Source organism: Archocentrus centrarchus, chromosome 20, assembly GCF_007364275.1.
Source record: "Archocentrus centrarchus isolate MPI-CPG fArcCen1 chromosome 20, fArcCen1, whole genome shotgun sequence".
In the NCBI taxonomy this organism is placed as follows: domain Eukaryota; kingdom Metazoa; phylum Chordata; class Actinopteri; order Cichliformes; family Cichlidae; genus Archocentrus; species Archocentrus centrarchus.
In genome coordinates, this window is record NC_044365.1 from 25,416,315 (window position 1) to 25,437,365 (window position 21,051).

Consider the following 21,051-nt stretch of genomic DNA (forward strand, 5'->3'; position numbering starts at 1 on the left):
TACCTAATCCATTGCTGCAGTAAAAGTGGCTGATACGTAAGCGGAAGCTACAAGTTCACATCAAGATATCACATGAAGCTAAGCTGCCCCTGGTTGCACATTAACCAGTTCATGTTCATAAATTAATGCACTCAACCCAAGCCACAGCAGAGCTCAATTATTACCTTCTTAGAATTATCTTGGATATAAAGTTTATACTAAAACACAATAGTGTCAGCTCATATTGAATAAATTTGTAACATCTTGTCTTTCAGTTTTTGATCCATCTGTTGATGCGGAACATCCTGTTTCATCGCGAGCTCCAGCACACATTCTTCTGGTGAGATTTCCTCAACTGCTACTTTCACAATCCAGAAAACTTGAACTTCAAATCAGAGATATTTTAAGGTAAAATCTTCATTCCACTGCTTCAAAATTTCTACTGAAACACTAAAACCTGTCACCTTTGCCAGGGTAGCAATTTAAGGCCACTTTAAACACAGCACTCAAACCATACCTTATTTAGATTTTGAGTATTGACTCCACATTAACATTCATTTGAAGTCATGTTTCTGGCCAATGAGAAATGTCCTTTCACCGTGGTTTTAGTCTCCAGTGTCCAGGTTTGGTGAACCTGTGCAAACTGTAGCTTCCTGTTCTTACCCGGTGTGGTCTTCTGCCGCTGTGGCCCATGATCGTCAAGATTCAGAGATGCTCTTCTGCACACCTTGGTTGTAATGAGTGGCTGTGAGTTACTGTTGCCTTCCTATCTGCTCAAAGCAGTCCATCAATTCTCCACTGTCCTCCACACGACAATCAAGGCCACTTAAAGCACCTTTCTTCCCCCACTCTGACACTCAGTTTGAACTTCAGTAGTTGTTCTGATCATGTCGACATGCCTAAAAGCACTGACCTGCTGCCGTGTGATAGGTTGATTAGCTATTTGCATTAATGAGCAGCTGAACAGGTGTAATTACATGTGTGTTTTCTGAGATGTTCTATTTTTTTCTTTTCAGTTTTTTGCATATAGATTGTGATGCAGTCATGTCTGTGCAGCCCTCACATTGGCTGAATTCCTGTAATCCTTCTCTTTGCGCAGCCGGTGAGCTATGCAAACAGTCATCACTAAATGCTACATGCTGGTCCTTTAATTTGTTGCAAAATTATTAATACAGTTATTGGCATTATTAATGAATTACTGATTATTCCAGCTGTGAGTTTTGCGCAAATCATTACACCATGATACACACTGACAGTGTGCAAACTTGCAGCTTTAATAACGTTGTACAGTACGATTTCAACAGCATCCTTTACAATGCACGCACGAACCTTTTCCCCAATAAATAGAATTTTATATATCTAAGCTAATCTTTCTATTTTTTCTTCAAACATTTATTGTTGGACAGTGATGTCATCACAGATATTACTTTTATTTTTCAGTTATCAAGCAGGTTTTCTGTGTCATCAATTTACAGTCACTGCCAAGGATCAAATGATGTCATTTAGTCACAAATCACATTGAATTGTAAAAATCTTTGGTAAATTTAACAATTCAATGCTACATAACTGAAACTCAAAAGTCATCCAGGTCTAACAAGCTACTTTCTTTTTTAAATTATTTCTAAGTTCATTTCAGTTCTCTCAGATTAAATGACAGTTATCAAAAATTCATTTTCAATTTCAGTTTAAAGATTCGGTGAACACGCTTTCGGAGATTGGACTAAATATGCAGCATAGAAATGCGCACCCCCCATAACCCGACACAAGAAAATCAGCACAGTAATGAAGGCACTTCATTCTGTAAGAGAAGATAAATCACAGTTGTTCGAACAAAAAAGTCAAACGAGGAACGGCAGCCTGCATAGTGCTGCTCGACACAAGAACTCAAAAGGTCACCCATTCTTAGAAAAACTAAACAAATCACCCCCCACCCAAAAAAAAAAAAAAAAATTATAATAATAATAAAATCAAAAAACTTTGTTCTGTGTATTTGATTGTTTTTTGGTAACTAAAATACTCGGAATAATAAAACCTCCTCTCTCTGATAGAAAATTTACTTTATGTTTGTCTTGCTCTTAAAAACATTTAATATTTACAAACAGTAATAGAATCTTTTTTTTTTCCCAGTAAGAGTCCTGTACAAGAGTCCAAGAATCCATACTGTTGTTTTATTACGACTAGATCATTTGCCTGAAATCCTCCAACTGGGAACTTCCCAGAGCGCTTCAGAGGACTGGAGTCGGGCTGCGGGGCCGTGGCAGAGAGAGGGAGGCTTCTGTTCAGCAGGGCTTAGGCAGGAAGGATCAGCTGGAGTGGCCGTCTGCTACCTGTTCCTCAGGCTCTGTAACAGACTGTAAACGTCCTCCTCTTTACTGAGACCCTCAAACAAGGGAACGAGGTCCAGAAGCTCTGTGTCTGTCATGTCATCAAACCAAGACTGCACTGGGACCTGTGGCAGAAAAAAAAAAGAAACAAAAAACCAACACCAATCCCCCAAACACATTAGAAACAGAAAGGGAAAAAAACCAAGACCAATTTTATTTAAAGAGAGAAGGGAAAAAAAAACAAAACTTGGCTGACAATATATACAATAGATGCTCGACTGTTGCGTTATAGGTGGAGTGCCAGTTTTGGGTAAATAATTAATGAGGGAAATAAATCAAAGGCAGGCAGGCAGCAGCTCAAATTAGAAACTTCTCCACAGAGTAGAGAACTCTCATAAAATTGGGAATGCTACCTCTGGCTCGAGAACAACACTAAACATTAAAAACTGTGACAGTCTCTTACAGATGTAATCATTTACATGATTAATCACTTCATAAGTAACTTATCTCCATCCCAACAGTGTATTTTGACCCCGTTTTTCGATTAGGCAACAAGTGCCGTTGTAGCCACCGATTAGGTTTACCTTTTAACTTTGTGACATTTTCATGTTTTGGGATGATGTGAAAAAGCTACACTACTGTGCAAAAGTATAGAGCCACCCCAAATTTCTTTATATGTTGCTGGGAAAATGGGAAATAGGTGCAGCGATTTATTCAAATATATGCAAACATGCATGTAAATGCATTATAAAAAGGTGTGACGGCTTCGGCTGTGTGGATCTCCCTTCATTAGAATGTCCTGAACGAGCCAGGCATAACAAAGGCAAAAGCAAAGTCTGTACAATTATAATGAGCTTGAAAGTCAATATTTGGTATGACCATCTTTATTCTTCAACACAGTAGTAGGAAAGCTTTCTTGTCATTTCTTTTAGTCTTTGGAAATACTTCTCCAGGCCAATCCATGACTGATTCCATGTGTTTTCCTATCCAGGTGTGCTTCTACAGCATTGGCACTGTGTCTGGGATGGTGGATCGAAATCTGATGGTACTCTTCTGCATTTATATTTCCATCAGTTTTCCATCAATTTTGACAAGATCTCCACTGGCCGAAATCCAGCCCCGCACCATGACAGAGCCTCCACCATCTTTTACAGATTGCTGTAGACACTCACTGTTGTACCTCTCTCCTGACCTCCTCGGTAAATACTGGTGATAATTTGAACCAAAAATATGAAATTTGGATTCCTCACGCAATAAGATCTGTTTTCAGTCCAGTTCTTGTGTAGTTCGGCATATCTCAGCCTTTTCTCCCCGTTTCCCTTCCATAAGAAAGGCTTCTTGACAGCCCCCCTTTTTTATGCCTGTCAAACTGTGTTATGTTTGGAATTTTTTTTGTGGATTCAACTAAAGAAATGGGAACAAATTATGCATTTTGTAACAGGCTGCTACTAACAAAGTGCCTAAAAAAAAATTGAAATCCATTCTCTGCTAACTTGTTATGTTTGGACACAACACTGGTTCATCCCTTGAGTTAGGTGCCTTTTTTATGCTTTAATTTAATGATTAGTGTTAAGTTGCTTAACAAAGAAACAACTAACAAACAAAAACAAATGCACTTCTCTGAAAATGGTCAGGTGCAAGGACCAGACTGGTTGAAAAAGCAGCCAATGTCCAAAGAAAAACTCTGAAAGACCCTCAGAAGGCCTGGAGAACTATTCAAGACCACTTTAAAAAATTACAAGGAAGTCTGAAATATACAGAAAGTAGGCGTGGCTCAAGACTTTTCCACAGTACTGTATTTCCTGCTACCAAGATTTAATGATTTTAAAAACACCCAAAACAAATACAGCTAAAGACTCACAGAGTATATATGAACAGAATTCATCTGTGGGTTTTATGTCAAAAATCTCTAAAAAAAAAAAAAAATAACTTACTGCATTCTCAGGGTGGAAGATGTAAGAGGCAGGTGAGTTGTCTATGATGATGACTTTACTGAGCTCTCGGCCCAGCCGGCTGAGGTCTTTGACGTAGTTTCCTCTGTGGAAAACACAGGATTCCCTGAAGAGACGGGCGCGAAACACCCCCCATTGGTCCAGCAGGTCCGCCACGGGGTCAGCATACTGAATAAGCCAACGCACATCAGGTTGTGCAGCACACAGCAAATGTACAGAAACATTACTGGAACTGTCAACGTGGCTGAAAACCAACCTTGGCTAAGCTTGCTGTAAAGAGGACGCATTCAAACATTTCCCCCATCTTCTGGAGGAACTCGTCCACGTGAGGCCGCTTTAGCACATACACCTGAAACCCAGACACGTAACAAACACATCTTCAAAAATCTGTGCTCAGAGTTGTGACCACAAAACACTTTTGCATGCGGTACCAAATTATCAAATGTTTTATAATTATTTAGTTCTCAGTTTTATCCACGTGTAGGTTTGTGTTTAAGTAAAGTTGTTACATAAAAATGATACAAACAGCATAAACTTCTGAACAATACTCAGATCTACACAACATGAGACAATGCCTCGTGCTCTTATTTGTCATTGCTCCTCGTCTTTGTCTTCCTTAGAAGGTCTCTGCAGGTTAGTTGCTGCCTCCAAGTGCAAGTAATCAAGCATAGGCCAAAGCAGATGCAGAAAGCCTATCCTGGATTACTTGAACCAGGTTACAGCCACAAAAACAACTTCTTCTGCTTCAAACTGGACACACACAATTAAACCTTCCAAATGATGCCATCTTTTATGCACACACGCCCATTTCTAATCAGTGCAGAAAGTGAGCCGTGCACTCCACAGCATCTTCAACATCTGTGATATTTGCGCTGACACACTCATGTCACGGTCCAGTTATCTTTACAGCGAGCAAGGACTCAAGAGTCACAAAGGATAAATCAAAGGCCACTAAATTGTTTGAGCTGAAGTAGCTGTGAGATAAAAGGGAATAATAAATACAGAAGAAAGTAAAGTAAAGCCAAGGTCTCCACGGGAACCCTTATAAATTAACACATATTGTTTTATTCAAGCCCACTTCTGGAAGCCCTCCATATCGGTGCTGTATTACCTGATGAACAGTGCCATCAATCTCCACTGGAACGATGAAGTCCGCATTGCTAATGGGCTGCGGAAAGACAAGAAACAAGGAAAAGAGTCAAAACTTCACTCTGACAAGGAAAAAGCCCAGCCACATGCCTACATGCGGTTTAAAACGAGAGACAGGTTAAACACTCCTGCAAGGTGCCCCAGGCAAATGATGAAGGCTTTCAGCATAATGTGGCTCCCTCTGCTCCAGTGCTCCGTATCTCAGTGTTAAATAACAACCAGACGTGAGACTCTGGGGAGAAACCTGGGAGCCGAACAAGATGACAGACTTGAACGCGGACAGGAGGAGCGCTGCCTTTTTTACTCTGCGTGACTTGTGTCATTTTTTTTTTTTTTAAAGCAGGAAAAGGGGCGAGGAGAGGTGCAGGAGGCAGAGGAAGATAGATGCCAGAGGGGATGTGGGTGGAAGACGAGCAGAGGGTGTAAAGACGGAGGATGAAAGGATTAGGTAGGAGGCACAGTGGTGTCATTTCAGAGAGGGAGAGAAAGAAAAACAGGTGACAGGGAAAATCTGCCTGTTTTCAGAGACACACACACACACATAAAAGCTTCTTTTTTTAATATAGGAGCTTATAGTTTGCTGTTCAGAAGGAAAACACAGAGGATCATTTAAACATAACTGATTTAAATTCAGCTGTTCAAACTGAAAGAATGCTAATGTTTGGAAAACACAGCTTTGCTTCCAAATTTGATTTTTTTTTTTTTTCTGATTTTATTACATAATTCTGCCTTACAGAGTCAGATACCAGTGGCTACACAAACACGGGTTTAAAGTTCAAAGGTTATATAATCAAAATGTTAATTACCCTCTTCCTTCCCCACTACAAAAAAAAAAATAAAAAATTATGCAGATAAAATCAGATCCTGCCCTCTCTGTTTGAAGAGTCTAAGGAGCATCGGAGCTAAGCTAATTAGCTGGCTTGTTTATTTGGTGTTGCTTTTTCCTTAGATTAGCCTTTAATTAAGCCACGTTTAGTGACAGCTTTAATGACGTAAACTCAAACCTCACCCGCTATGCCAGAGCATGAGAAGTCATTTCCCCATTCCCAGTCATTCTTAACTAGCTGATCTAGTTACTGTGATTTTTGCACTTTACCTTTATAGACTTGCTAATTATAACATGCTATTTGTATAAACTGGTCGTGTATTTTGCATAATAACTCTACCATATGAAAACTTGTCAACCATGTCTTGTCCTGCATGCATATTTTCACTGCAACTTGTCTTCAGACATGAAACTCCAGTTAGAAAGTACAGTTCAGTGCCGTCCAGCAGAGGGGGTGTTTGCTGTAGGAATGCTAAGTGCAGCACTTTGACCTTCCAAATGTCCATACTTGAGTGCTTTCTTCTTTCTTTATGTGAAAAACCTCACAATCCCTCCCTGGACAAACAGTGTTTTTTTTTTTTTTATATGCATCGGTTTTGCATTATGATATTTAGCTTTGTTTAATGCTTATACCAGAGGACAAAAATGACTGAAGCTCTTCTAAAACTGACAAAAAAAAAAAAAATCCCAGTGACAAGCTGGAAAGAGGACAAGCATGCCAGCATACAGTCACAAAGAGATGAGTGAGACACAGATGGAGCCAGAGATGCAGAAACAGACTTCGCTCTGCTCCTGCGCCACTTGCTCTTCTGCTGAATCACTCCATCATCTGAAGACTGAACATACAACAGCTGCTAATTGCCCTGCTCTTTGACAGGCTCGGATCAGAGACAGCAAGAGATACGGAAATGAAAATGATGGGGGGGCGGGCATGTTTCAGAGCAAGAAAGGTAAACGTTGAGCAGGCAGTGCGTTTAATTATGGATTTCTGAAGAACCAATGGTCATTTCACTGGCTCTTGACCAGTACTCTCCATAAATTTAAGCACTTTTACTTCATGAGAAACAGCATCCAAACACCTCCATGTTCCACTACACCATGCTTGTCCAGATATAATGACCTGTTTTTTGTTTCTGAGTCACTTAATGACTGTTTAATCAGTTCAGAAATTGTTTCAGTGTTACACGGAGGCCTAACTTCGTCCATGTTTTGTGCACTTTTCTTTCAGTTATGGGACCCACTTTAACCTGAGAATGCCAGCTCTCAGTCCATAAATCATTAGTTTTCTGTTTGGTGTGGAAGACGTAGATGAACGGCACTGTCCTGCACAGAGTGCTGACTTCAATGCCATCCAACATCTTTAAGATGGACTGCAACACTGAGTGCAGGTCTTATCGCCCACATCGGTGCTTGAGCTCACTAATAGTGCTGCAGCTGAATGGGACTTCATTCCTGCAGCCAGGTCCCAGAAATATCGTGGAAATCGATCCCGAGAGAAGGAAAAGCTGTTGTGACATTTTAATTCTCAGATGTTCAGCAAGTTTTTTTTTTTTTTGTTTTTTGGAGAAATGATTTACAAATACATGCTGTTCAAATTATTACAGTGTACAGCATACAGTACAGTCTATCATTTCAGCTACTTGTGCACATCTAAAAAAAAACACTGCAGCTAATCTCAGAGAAGGCTCAGGATTTATCTCCCCATCCATAATATGCAGGATAAAAGCAAGAGTATGTGATGTGTTATGTAACATTTCTTTTTTAGTCTATATCCATCTGTGCATCGTCTGTGTCCCCCCGTCAGTTGTAAGTATTTTGCACTAATTGTGTAATTTAATTGTGTAACAGCATGTACTGTTTTATTAAAAAATGTCTAATATTTGGAATCAAAATCACCTTGAAACAGTAAAGTTACAGGAAATCCTGAAAGTTTCTGAAAGGAACTGAAAATGCTGCATGTGTGACTTTCTGTCTCCCTCTCTTCCTCTCTCAACTGATTTCCATTTAATGCATTTGCCTGAATCCATTTCATACTGCACACTGATCTCTGAACTAAACGAATTTTGATGGACTGGGTATCTGCTGTGTGAGTTTGATCAAAAGCAAAAGAAAAAAAATTTAAAAATTAAAAAAAAAAGCTCTGGTGAATTTCTGACTCGTTTTGGCAGAAGAGAAAATTAAAACCCTGCAGTGTATTAGGACAGATCCAGGAATTCTGCGCAGTATATCCCACAGCCATCGAAACCAGCGGTACACTGCACTGGACACACCCTTGAGTGCGTGCAAGTGGGTGTGTGGGTGTGTGTGGCCCTGAACTGCTGGCATGTGATTGTAATGGGTGTGTCCAGTACAGTGTGTGTGTGTGTGTGTGTGTGTGTGTGTGTGCGTCTTTCTTCCTTTTATTCTCCAAAGCAACTGAGGATTGAACTTGGAGTCAATGTACTCAAAGTTTTTTTTCTTCTTCTCTACAGTTATTTTAATTAGAAGGAGTTCCACTTAAGTGGAACACAAAAGATTCTTCAGCTTTACCTTGAGCTATTTTGTTGCGTACCTCTCTGGCTTTCAGCTGCACTCATGCTGAGCACAAAAGCACCCAAGCGCAGATAGTACACACAGGCATAATAAGATCAGTTGAGGCTGGGGCAGAGCTGTGCTCAAGTGGGTCACTAGGTGTGCCAGGTGTGTCAGTAGAGGGAGCTTTTGATGGAGAGAGACAAGAGTCATTTACACACACAGTGTAGTAGGCGCTAGTATGTTGGGCTTTCCCTATTAGTGCCTTCACCAGGCTGCAAAAACAATTTAACATGCTTGTGAGTGGAAGATACCCGTACATACTGTACTGTAGAGAGAGGATTTTTAAGCATATTTTCAGCCTTCAAGTAGTAATGCTCACTATCAAAAGCAAAAGCAGAACAAAATACACTATATTGCCAAAAGTATTCACTCACCCATCCAAATCACTGAATTCAGGTGGTTCCGATCACTTCCATGCACCTAGGCATGCAGACTGCTTCTACAAACATTTGTGAAAGAATGGGTTGCTCTCAGGAGCTCAGCGAATTCCAGCGTGGTACTGTGATAGGATGCCACCGGTACAATAAGCCCAGTCATGAAATTTCCTCGCTACTAAATATTCCACAGTCAACTGTTAGTGGTATAACAAAGTGGAAGTGCATCTCAGCCACGAAGTGGAAGGCCATGACAGAGCAGGGTCAGCGGCTGCTGAGGCACATAGTGTACTGACTGAGTTCATCAACTTTCTGCAGAGTCAGTTGCTACAGACCTCCAAACTTCATGTGGCCTTCAGATTAGCTCAAGAACATTGCATAGCGAGCTTCATTGAATGGGTTTCCATGGCTGAGAAGCTGCATCCAAGCCTTACATCACCAAGCAAAGTTCACACAGCTGCCCATAAACACACTCCTAAACCTTGCAGAAAGCCTTCCCAGAAGAGCTGAAGCTCTTATAGCTGCAACAGTGTGCCGATATCGTATTAAATACTATGGATTAAGAATGGGATGTCACTCAAGTGCTGGAGTGGTAAGTATAAGAGCCCAAGTAATATAGAACTTTGAAGACCCAGACTGGTATTTGGTGATTTAAAGTTGAAGGGGTGTTTCTCCCGTCTTTTGTTTACTTATTTAATTTTATATTACTGGCTGTTATAAATGCTAATACCAATATATCATCAAATATCTAATATTGGGCAGTAAATCTGGCCCTAGTAAGCACCATCAAGAAGATTCTGTGTTTTGAACTTGATGGGGCCTTTCAGTGTGGAGTTCGCAGGTTTTCCCTAAAACAGTCTGAAGACACGTTACATTAATTGATGAGTGTAAACTGCCTATTGATGTGGATTCTGAAGAGAAAATAGGTCTTCCAGGTCTTCTTAGTCTGATAGCTGTTACTGCTCTTTCGTTCTCTCGTGTTGTAACTGGCATTAAGAAGCCTTTATACTCTGAAGGACAGATATTCTTGTGTTTATGTGTAGCTCAGTAATGCTAACAGGTTTGTTCTCATACCATATTCAGAGCAAAGAGTGTCATTTTCAGGATGAGAAAAAGAAAACACAACATCTGTGTATTTAAAAGTGCACGATATGTTTGAGGTCATGTAGCAAGGTGCTGTACCTTGAAGGAGCTGTGTACAAGGGTTTCGTCCAGGTCGATCACCACACAGTTCTTGCCATAGTCTGCTATACTGACCTCTGGTAGGAGAAACTTGGCTGGAGGCTGCAGAGACAACACACACATGCACACTTAATGCATTAGTGGGAACAGGCTGCTGCACATACTCTCACACACACCCACACTGAGGGTGTGATGGTGGCTCAGTCAGAGTGTTGGATACGATCACTTCGGGTGACACTCGGGAAGCAGTTCACGGGATTAATGACCTGCAGGCGGGTGTCCCTAAGCTTCTGAGGCTCGACCGTACTGAGAGATTTATCAATACTTTGATAATGTGAAACACTTCTCCGACTGACTGTGGTTGCTGCAGTATTAAAAATCTGCTGAAATCACAAAGGCATATGCATTTCACTTAAAACTTTTAAACAATAAGTCTTGAAATTGCTTGAAATGTTGATGCTTGGTGAGGAAAAAGGATTTCTTGTGTAGCCATAAGCTGTAGGATTTGGCCAAATTATATGAGCTCATTTAACTATCCTACATAAGTAAAAAAAATAAATAAAAAGGCACCAATTATGGCTGATCGACCCTGATGTCTACATCACCTTTGCTTTTTTTCAGACTATCCCCAGAAAGGACTAAGAGCAACAAGGAGTGATTCTCTCCAGAAATGTTACTTGATACTTGATATTAAATGCTTCTCTAGATGATAATATTCAAAGTGACATGTCTGCTTTTCTTGCTGGACTGTGCTTGGAGCTGATATTTTCTGTTACCTCACAATGACAAAGTTCTGTGACTATGCTGCCTTCATGATCAGGGGGGACAAGGAAAAACACTAGTGTCCTCTGCTAAGTGAGCCTGAGGTTACAGACAAGCATGGGGCAGATGGTCTGGCCATAGGGGGCACACACTCAAACCTCACACATACACGCTCAAGCATCCAGGCATTCGTGCACTGGCAAATACACATTAATCCATACACACAAATTCTCTACAGAGGTTGGGATCAAAGACTCTGTCAATCTTAAACACACACACATCTGAGAGTGAGCTGCTACTCAGTACGCACAACATCTTTTGCATGTATCTGTGTTTTTGTGCGTTTTGTCCACGCTGACTGTATTTATTATGTCATATGGCAGAACTGCATGCTGATGTATCACAGGAAGCGTTCCCTTTGAGCAAGGACACTGAATGGGATCCTGTCAGGGCGTGATGAATGTGATTTACACATGCAGGTTGGACAAAGAAAGAAAGGCTTACTGGGGCTTTGACATTCTCACCGAGCAGTTAAAATAACCGCTCTCCTAAAGGCACAGCCGGGGAGCGCTCTCACAAAGTTGTTAAATAGCGCACTGTGCTAACTGATTGAAAATAGTTGATCAGCAGGAAGCAGCAGATCAAATAAACAGACAAATTTTCTCCTCTTTGGAGTATGAGAGGAAATGAAAATTTCAATATGTCCCCACCAAACATGAACAGTAGGTTACATACTCCCTTACAACAGATGTGCTAGTTTTATTATTATTAGAGTATCAGAATATATATAGAGAGGAGAATCTTACATTAATGTAAGGAAGTACATGTAAGCAAATGTCTATACTACTGCTAATGAATACACACAGAGGAATCACACTAAAATCATAAACTAAAGACCGCAAAAGCTTTTTTTCTCTCTACTTATCTGCAAGCAAATCAAGATCATAAACACTTTAAGCAGTCTTCAGGAATAGTTCTCCAGGCTTCTTGAAGGACATTCAAAGCTCTTCTTTGGATGTTTCTGCCTTTTGTTCCGTTCTCTGTCAAGACGATCCCACGCTGCTTCAATGATGTTGAGGACCCGGCTCTGGGGAGGCCAATCCATTACTGATAGTGTTCCATTTTGCCTTTTTCTATCCAGGTATGCTTTTACTGCATTGGCAATGTCATGCTGAAAAATGAAACTGCTGCAAATCAGTTGTTTTCCAGATGGTTTTGCATGGTGGACCAAAATCTGACTGTACTTTTCTGTGCTCATAATCTGCTCAGTTTTGACAAGATCTCCAATGCTACTGGCAAAAATGCAGCCTCAAACCACGACAGTCTCCACCACGTTTTACAGATGGCTGTAGACACTCACTGTTGTACCTCTCTCTGGACCTACATGCTGAAGACGTGTGAACCAAAATGTTCAAATTTGGATTCATCACTGAGTGTAATTTTGGCATACTTCAGCCTTTTCTACTAGTTTACTTCCTTAAGAAAGGCTTCTTCACAGCCACCCTTCCACTGAAACTGTTTCTGATAAAAAATAGAAAGGTCAGCAGAGGGAATCTCTCAGTTCCTGTGTCCAGTCTTTGCTGGATTTTTTTACTATTTCTTAAGGACATGACTTTCAGATTCTATTCATCTGCTGTAGATGGTTATTTTGGCCTGCCACTTCTTCTTTTGTGCTTCACTTGTCCAGTTTTCTTAAATTTCATTAGGGACACAGTGCACACCATGCAGAGATATGCCAATTTTTTTGGCTAATAGCTCCTTTTTTAATGACTGTCAAACTGTGTTAGCTTTGGCATTTTTCATAGATTCAACTTAAGAAATGGGAACAAATTATGGTTTTTTTTTTTACAAGTTGCTGGAACCAAAGTGCGATGACCAAACCTTCAGAAAGCCTGGAGAACTATTGCTCTAGACCACTTTAAAAATGTAAAAGTCTGGCTCCTCCAAAGCAAAATATAAAGAAATGAGGTGTGGCCTCAGACTTTTGCACTGTACAACAATAGATGCAGTTATGACCTGTCCAGCTGAGCTGCAGTTATTTTAAGTCCCCTCTTTGGATTGACCCGGCAAGACAAAGAGCAGACCTCGTCGCCGCATGCATTTCCTGTTATTGTAGGGAGGTGTCTGCTGGGTGGTGTAGTTTAAAGCTTGGCTGCGATGTGGGATGCTGTGAGTGTGAATATCCTAAATTACAGTGAACCACAGGCACCACATAGATTCCAGAATAGCTAAATGAATTGCCGTTTCAGCACAAACAAAGCAGGGATCAGATGAATCCCCTTTTCTGGTGAGCATCTGACAAAGCACAAGTTGCTGAAACCAAGCCACCTTCTAATGAACTAACAGTAGTTTACTGACCATTGATTGCATAATCACAATGTAATCTTGCTTTATAAAGACAAACACCTAATTCAATCAAGTCTATCCACTTGTTTACCCAAACTGGAGCTGCAATCTGATCTAATAAGAAAATCAGTCTCATGTTCTTCTCTGCCAGGATTTGGAGAAACAGGGTAGGAATGGCCAAGACAACAAAGCCACACATAAATCATGTGATAGTAAATGGAACCGAATTGCTTCTTTCTATCAGTTTTGTGAGTGGAGACAAAGCAGCACAAAGGAAAGCCTTGAAAGCCACATGATCATACGAAAGGGACAGCGCAAAATTTCATCTGACAGCAAAGAAAAATCACCTCCGTGTCAACAGATGCATGCAGCAAGAATGATGAGGCACAGCGAGCAGAAAGGGGGAGGTTACTAAGCTGGAGCGAGACGATGGAAAACAAAAGATAATAATACATACACTGGGTATGGGGATGACCTGGACCTGGTCACACTGGAGAAAACAAACAGAGAGAGAGAAAAAGAGAAAAAGATTGAGGGAGACAGGGTGGAAAAACAGGGGGGGGGGGCAAAAGAAAAACCGTGAAAAACTGTTGCGAGGAAGAAATCGACAACATCAATATTCCACTCAACAAATGGACAGGGAGAAAACGAGCGAGAGAAACAGAGGAAAGGGACATATAGTACACACGGTGAGAGGAAAGTGAGAACAACTCGGTCAAAAACAAACAGAGCTGCCATAGTAACAAATACGGCTGGCCAGAAATCCAGCAACAGTACACTGTTGGGAGGGACTGTGGGCAGAGACCCAGCTCAAAAATCAGCCGCGTACTATAACAAGGCTTTTTATGGCAAGGTTCGCTAGGTTCACTCTAAATTAACGGGAACTCATTTGTTAAGAGGAGGTCTAGAGCGGGTCATTACTGACCACATGTATAGTGTCTGTAAAGGGCCACACATTCCTCCCCTGAATGACAGACATTTACAGGTAAACAGGAGTGGAAATGTGATATGAGTCTGCTCCATTTTTAGCCCCGTGTACCTGCCTTGGCAGCAGAACACTGTGTTTGTAGAGCAGCTTCAGGGTTTGGCGCCTTTTCCGCAGCCAGAACGTTCTCTTCACACATCCTCACTACACTGGTCAGAGTGTGCATGAAGAGAGGGAGAGGCGTGGGTGCCAGGCAATCCATCACCCCTCCACACACAAGGCCCACTTTATGGGGATTAGAGAAAGCAGAGTTTTGAGTGCATGTGTGTGTGTGTGTCCGGACACGCGTTGTCGTGGTTATATGGTAAGGCTTGTGCACGTTTGTGCGAGAATGCGCCAGAAAGCGCGAGCGAGTGCACGTCTTTTGAGCTTCTCGGCGTGTTATTTTGTGTGCAGTTGTGTGCGTAGGCAGATATCAAAGAATGCAAGATGGGAAGTGAGCCCGTATTTTTCATGCAGTGGATGGTAAACAACCTCTGGGTTCAATGGGTTTGAAGCAGCTGGAAAAATTTGTGGAGGGAGCTCAGCGAGGCTGAGGGCGCCTCAGCTCTCTGCAGGAAAAGGCAAACCCTAACAAGGTCTCTGTAACAAAACCAAACAAATGTTACTTGTTACTGGAAGTCAGGTCAAACTAGGATTTCAGTCATAAAATATTAACTAATTCTTGTGTTTGGACATGCAGATGTAAGCGGTATGGAATTTGGACTCCGGCCAACTATGACAAGAGAGAAAAATGAGCTTTACCTTGGGAGGACTGCCGTTCTCTTCTGGGGGTGGGGGCAGAGAAAGTGTCTTGTTGTTGGCAGGTGGTGGCTCCACGTGGTAGTCATTGTAGTTGCGGAAGCAGCAAAAGAAGGGGCTGAAAATGCTCCTGCTCCGGTGCTTCTTTAGGCTGCTGTTGGACTGGGAGACTGAAAGAAATAAAAGCCAAAAGTGTAAAGAAGGAGCAGGGTTAAATGATTCTTTTAAAAATGTTTACTGAAGTTGCAATACTGTACTAAAAGAATACTTTTTTTTAAGTTGTAAAAGGCCTGCATTGACATTGTTACTAATATGACTCTGGGGACTGGTGACCCATCCAAGGTGTACCTCATCTCTCGCTCATTATCAGGTGGGCTAGAATCCAGGCTTACCTGCAAGTCTAGTAATATATGTAAGCAGTTAAGAAACTTGGCAGGTGAATGGATGGCGTTTAACTATAGAAAGGAAGTGAGAAGAGTAGGAACCTATAGCTGGCAGACGGTTTGATTAGCTTTGACTGAAATCAGTGGGAAACAGCTAAAGTTGCTCTCTGTAGTATTACAGTAGCAGTATGACACACTATCCGCAAAAAAGCAGCCATTTCAGCATAAAAGTAAAGGATGTATATTGAACTTTATTAAGCTACAGTGTCTTCATTAGTTAGCTTTAGCCACTCATTTCTGCAGCAAAGACAGCAGCTTTAAAATCTCAGAGATAAAACTGTTGTGGCTGTCACAAGTTTGTTAACCAGCGACACGGTCAAAGTGAAGCACGTACAGTTTAAAATTATTATTATTTATTACTATTTTAATAAAACAGTTTCTTAAACAATTAAAAAAAAACACTGAGTGTCATTTTGATGTAAAGTCACTTGCTGAGATAGTTGTATTAGTTTTGCTTAAACGCATTTTGATGAATATTGCATACACCAAAGAAAAAACACAAGAGGTGCTCTGAGTTGGAGACAGACTTTGTTTCACATGCAGCACCACATTATGGTGACAAAAGGACCTGAGATGTACACTGTACCACATAGTGAGGCATCAGTCCATGCGATACGGAGCACAGGGACAAAAATAGCCATTCTGAGAGAGCCCTCTGGGGAAGGTAGTCCAGTTAATTAACATCAAGAGAAGAAGAGAGGCCAAGATATAGATTAATGTAAGATAGATAGATAGATAGATAGATAGATAGATGGATAGATGGATAGATGGATAGATGGATAGATGGATAGATAGATAGATGGATAGATAGATAGATGGATAGATGGATGTGATATCATTTCTGTTATTGGACAAGAATGAAGCCAGATTCACGTGCTTGGCAAGAAGGGTTGATCAGGGGCTCCAGGGAGAAAACAACATACACATCTATGTCCCTAGTTACATCACTTCTCCTTCACGGTCTCTGAAGCCCATGGCCTACTTTCACACTGACAGAAAAGAAACAAGCAGGCTTGAATAGTCTTTAAGGCCTCTGTAAATGTTCTATTACGCAGTTGGATTTTTACATTTTCTGTTAGTGAGGATAAGAGGATAAAAATAGAAATCGGAGCAGTGCTACTACAAAGGCTAAAATCTGACAGTGCAATTATCACAAGGTGTTCCTGCAGATGTTCTGCCAGCTTAATTGCTTTAAAGGTGATTTCTAGGACTTGGAAATCCCAAATCTGTTCAAGTGTTTGAAATGTCCAAAGGCTGACTTTAGCTGAAATCATTGTTTCAAGCCATCCAACAGTGTCCCTGTTCGCTGCTGTCTTGTTAACGTGTTCATACAGCCGTGTGACACAGGCAGCACAGTTAGCCATGCATGCTTGGGTTGTTTGCAGCCTGCTGTTGTTCAGAGAGCCTTCAGATTGATGCCTGGAACTATCCTCGGGTTGCTCAGACTGGATCTGACAGGCTGTGGGCAGTTTGTCTTCTTTGTTTTCTTCATCTTTGTAGTCCAAAGCTCGGTGTGGCTCTTCCTCTTCTCTGATAGATGTTCCAGAGAAGCAGCACTTCAGTAAACAAACACAACTATATGGTTTTGGTTGGAAAAGAAAGGCAACCTGCTGCGCTACTAAAACCTGTGTGGATATTGAAGGAGATGATATGCCCATTTGGACATGATTCCCTTTCTGCAGCTACAAAAAAAAAACCAGCTTCAAGTCTAGTAGCTTTATTTCTCTATACAGACATAAATGTAAATATACTCTGGTACAGGGACAGTACGTTAATGTTTGAAGCACAACAGGAATTCATTTGATTACAGAAAAGACCGACTGCACTCGCTGAAAGCATTAACGTCATTAGATAAAGGTCACCAATCACATACACACACATAAACAGTCCACATAAACACATATACGTAGCTTGGTGGAATTAAACACATAATGTAAGCACCATATGCTGAGGCACAACATTAAGAGATCAGTGTAACCACATGCATGAAAAGAAACCAAAGCCTTAAATGTTAACTGCAAATATAGTTTAATTTCCCAGCATCTGAACTCCAACCCAGGTAGTGAAAAACTTGCTGGTGTTTAACTAGTTAGGAATTTGTTTAAAAAAAAAATTCATTTTAACTTGTTAACATCTATAAAGATGACAGATGATGATCTCATCAGGGGAGAATCCATTGCAATGGGAATTCTTCTTGTTTGTAAAGAAACTAAATGCTAACCGCGTCCCGTTGCGCTCTAAATTGAATGTAGCACCACTCGTGTCTCAAGTTCCACCAAACTCTTTGTTGATTCTCTGCTATTGATTTAGCAAACACATATTTTATCATTCCTGCCCATGCTGACTGACAGAATTGGTTTGTTTTTACTTCAATTTATCTATCACTGTGACGAGTTGCAAATTGGGTCCCGAACGCATCCAAGCAACGCTGGATGTGCTAAACCTGCAAGCTAAAAACGGCTAAATCCCTTTTGGGCTTAGCAGTCTATGGCTGTCCAAGGATTCATTTGCTGAGATTTTCATCACACGCGGGGGAAATCACTCGGCCGGATTGACTTTTTGACTTGGATTCCTGATGCAGAGCCACTAACACCTATAACTGCTTCATCAGAAAGTGAGATTTCATCAGAAACTGCTACCTTTTACTTTGTTAATGACTTTACCAATGACAAACAGTGTCACAGACACATTCACAGACAGCGTAATGCCTGAAGTAACAAGGTTACTGTTTCTGGAAAATGTCATTTCTCAAGCGCCACAATATAAATTCCATTTGCTTTCATTATTTTGTGGTGGAGGGAGAAATCTCTGGGACGGATATCTTTAAACATTTGACAAACCTATCCCCATGGTTGCACAAAACCCAATTAAAGACATAAAAACTTCAACTCTGTGATCATATCCTTTCATATGTCCAATTTGAGACCTTGAATCACCTCCCCCACTTTATTAAGTTGGCCCCAAACACCTCGATGTCATTCACTGCGCCTCCATTTTCCCACCCTGTTCTGGCGCCCCAGTCGCCCTCCTGAAAAAGCAGGTGGGAGTGCAAGTGGGAAAGAAAGGCGAGGGGGAGAAGGGCGTAGAATGGGTGGAGAGAGTTACTGCGGTGAAACAGCCTATACTTGGGTCTGATTCTTACTCCACCCCCTCCTGCACCACCACCCTACACAAACAGAGCTTTCCTTTCTGCCTTGGACACAAACAACATAGCTGAGAGTTGACTGCTGCTGGAGCCTGAGCAAACACATACACACACACACTACAAACACACAATACAAACACATATGTGCATACATGCAGCATATGTCTAAGCAAAGAGCCAAGTACACAATGATTAACAAACAGCATACTTCACACACTGAGGCACACAGAAACTTTTCTTTCAGTGTCATTGCTCAGGAATGTGGAGTCAGCCCACCTTGCATCGTAATGCCACTTTCGTCAGCCCTGAGAATAACAGCAAAAGGCTAAAGGGCAGCACTTGCCATTAAAAACAGAGGCATATAGACTCACACAAAGGCCCAAGATTTAAAAGAATTAGTTACCAGTATGTGGCTCGGTTAGTAACAGATACATAACCTAGGTAAAAAGTAGAATGAAAGCATCCTTATCCAACATAAAACTCAGAGGACAGAGAGCAATATCAGGTCATATCTGTAGCCTCTTCAGAGCAGGTGCACATTATTTGCCCTGCTGAATACGCTTCAACTGATTCAGCATCTCTGCTTGATCTGAGAGCTGTGTAAACAGCCCTTTAAGTCAGTGCTTATGTTAAAGCTCCAGCTGAATGTTAGGTAACAGTAACAGAAAGCTTGCTACTCAAACAGAGACGGCCGGGCTCGAGCTCTCTGTCACATGTTCAGGCACAACCACTAACACGGCCGGAAGAGGGGGGAAATGCAGGAAATTCTCAGCATTCCTGACAGGAAGAGATAATCACTCTGTGCCCCACAGTGTGGAATAATTCCAGGCTCCAAGAGGGAATGTGATCCGTGGCTTACCACAAAAGCTTTGAGATGGCCTGTTTTGCTGTACCTTTAAAGGCACATTAGAAGGCCAGATTTAAAAAATGGCAGTTGCTTACAGTACATAAGGTCTTATAGGATTATATTAGGTTCATCACTCTTAGTTATGAGCACTATACTCCAATGTTAAATGCTATAACAGGAAAGCACTGGTACAACAAAGTTCAATGTAGTCTTTTTGCAGTCTTTTTAGTATCTTCTTCTTCTCAAACAACTTTGTTCAACAAGATGGCAAAAAAAAGATGACAGAAAAGTCCAGAAGTCCTAGTCCCTGGAGATCCCCCAGCCAATCCCAAGCCAACAGGTAGACATGATCTTTCTAGTGGGTCATGAGTCAACCCCAAGACTTTGTCTCAGTTGGTCATGCCAGGTACACATCCAGCAGGAGGTGCCCCCGGGACATCTTTATCAGGGGCCTGAACCACCTGAACTCACTCTTCTCGTTAACAAAGAGCCAAGTTCCTTTCAGACTGCTGAACTGCAAAGTGTAGAATGAAGCCTGCCACCCTGATAATGTCATATCATTACATTTATCCCCATAGGTGCTTCTTTTTTGCAGATCATGTACTTTTGTCACCAGCAGACAATGGAACAGTGTGCAATTAAGTGTGAATGCTGAGATGGTTTGTGGATCAGCACCTCCAAGTCTGAGTCCATGGTTGTGTCACGGAAAGGGATGGAATCCCCCCCCCCTCCAGGTACGGGTAGCATGTCTACCCCAGGTGGAGGCAAAAGGGGGGAGAACGGATGGTAAAATTGGCTGCAAGCAATGAAAAGCAGCTATACTGAACAGTATCTTTGAAATGGAAGCTGAGCTCTAAGTCAAAGCTTTACTAATGAATTGGTCATTTTAATTTCTATGTATAATACATACTTAATTAAACATAATTACTTATATTCAGCAGCGAAGCAGTTGTGAGTTATTTGTTATATTACTTGCTGTTTGAATTTTATTGCTCAGCCTGTTTCTCTCAAACAGCTTAAAAGCTTCCACACTCTCAGGTCATTAGGTTATCCCATTTGACTGAGTAAATGGAGCATTCTAGTCCTTAAATCCTAGTGTTATGCTCAGCTGAAGGCTTACCAGTCAAATTTAGGCAAACTACTGACTGCTAATAAAACAAATCATGTGACTTAGACAACTTGAGTGACTAGAAGTAGTGCTTTACCTCTTTTGGCAGAGGCTAACCTCCTCTCCACAGCTCCCAACTTTCTGCCAGTCAGTAGAGCACTCTTGCTAGTGAGAAAGATAATCACATATCATTACACTGATATTAGCAGTGCCTTCGTGACAGACTTTGACTGCACTCCAGTAACACTTAGTTGACCAGCCAGGCAGGTAAAGTGTACAGTACCTGGGGGTATGATGGTAATTGTGAGAACAGT

At 41.3% G+C, this 21,051-nt stretch overlaps 1 protein-coding gene across 2 annotated transcripts in view; it reads right to left on the reverse strand.

The window, feature by feature from the left end:
* Positions 1-1,242: 1,242 nt before the first annotated feature.
* Positions 1,243-21,051, reverse strand: part of ctdspla (CTD (carboxy-terminal domain, RNA polymerase II, polypeptide A) small phosphatase-like a) — a 31,344-nt gene continuing 11,535 nt past the window's right edge. Inside the window, exons 2-8 of one of the 2 annotated variants that reach the window (XM_030757068.1) lie at positions 15,198-15,364; positions 13,926-13,958; positions 10,361-10,462; positions 5,367-5,423; positions 4,512-4,604; positions 4,238-4,423; positions 1,243-2,428 (exon numbers count right to left, since the gene is read on the reverse strand). In XM_030757068.1, the coding sequence (XP_030612928.1) occupies positions 2,303-2,428; positions 4,238-4,423; positions 4,512-4,604; positions 5,367-5,423; positions 10,361-10,462; positions 13,926-13,958; positions 15,198-15,364 (764 nt within the window). In that variant the 3' untranslated portion in view covers positions 1,243-2,302. The remainder of the gene's footprint in view (positions 2,429-4,237; positions 4,424-4,511; positions 4,605-5,366; positions 5,424-10,360; positions 10,463-13,925; positions 13,959-15,197; positions 15,365-21,051) is intronic. The other variant, XM_030757069.1, reaches the window with a different exon arrangement.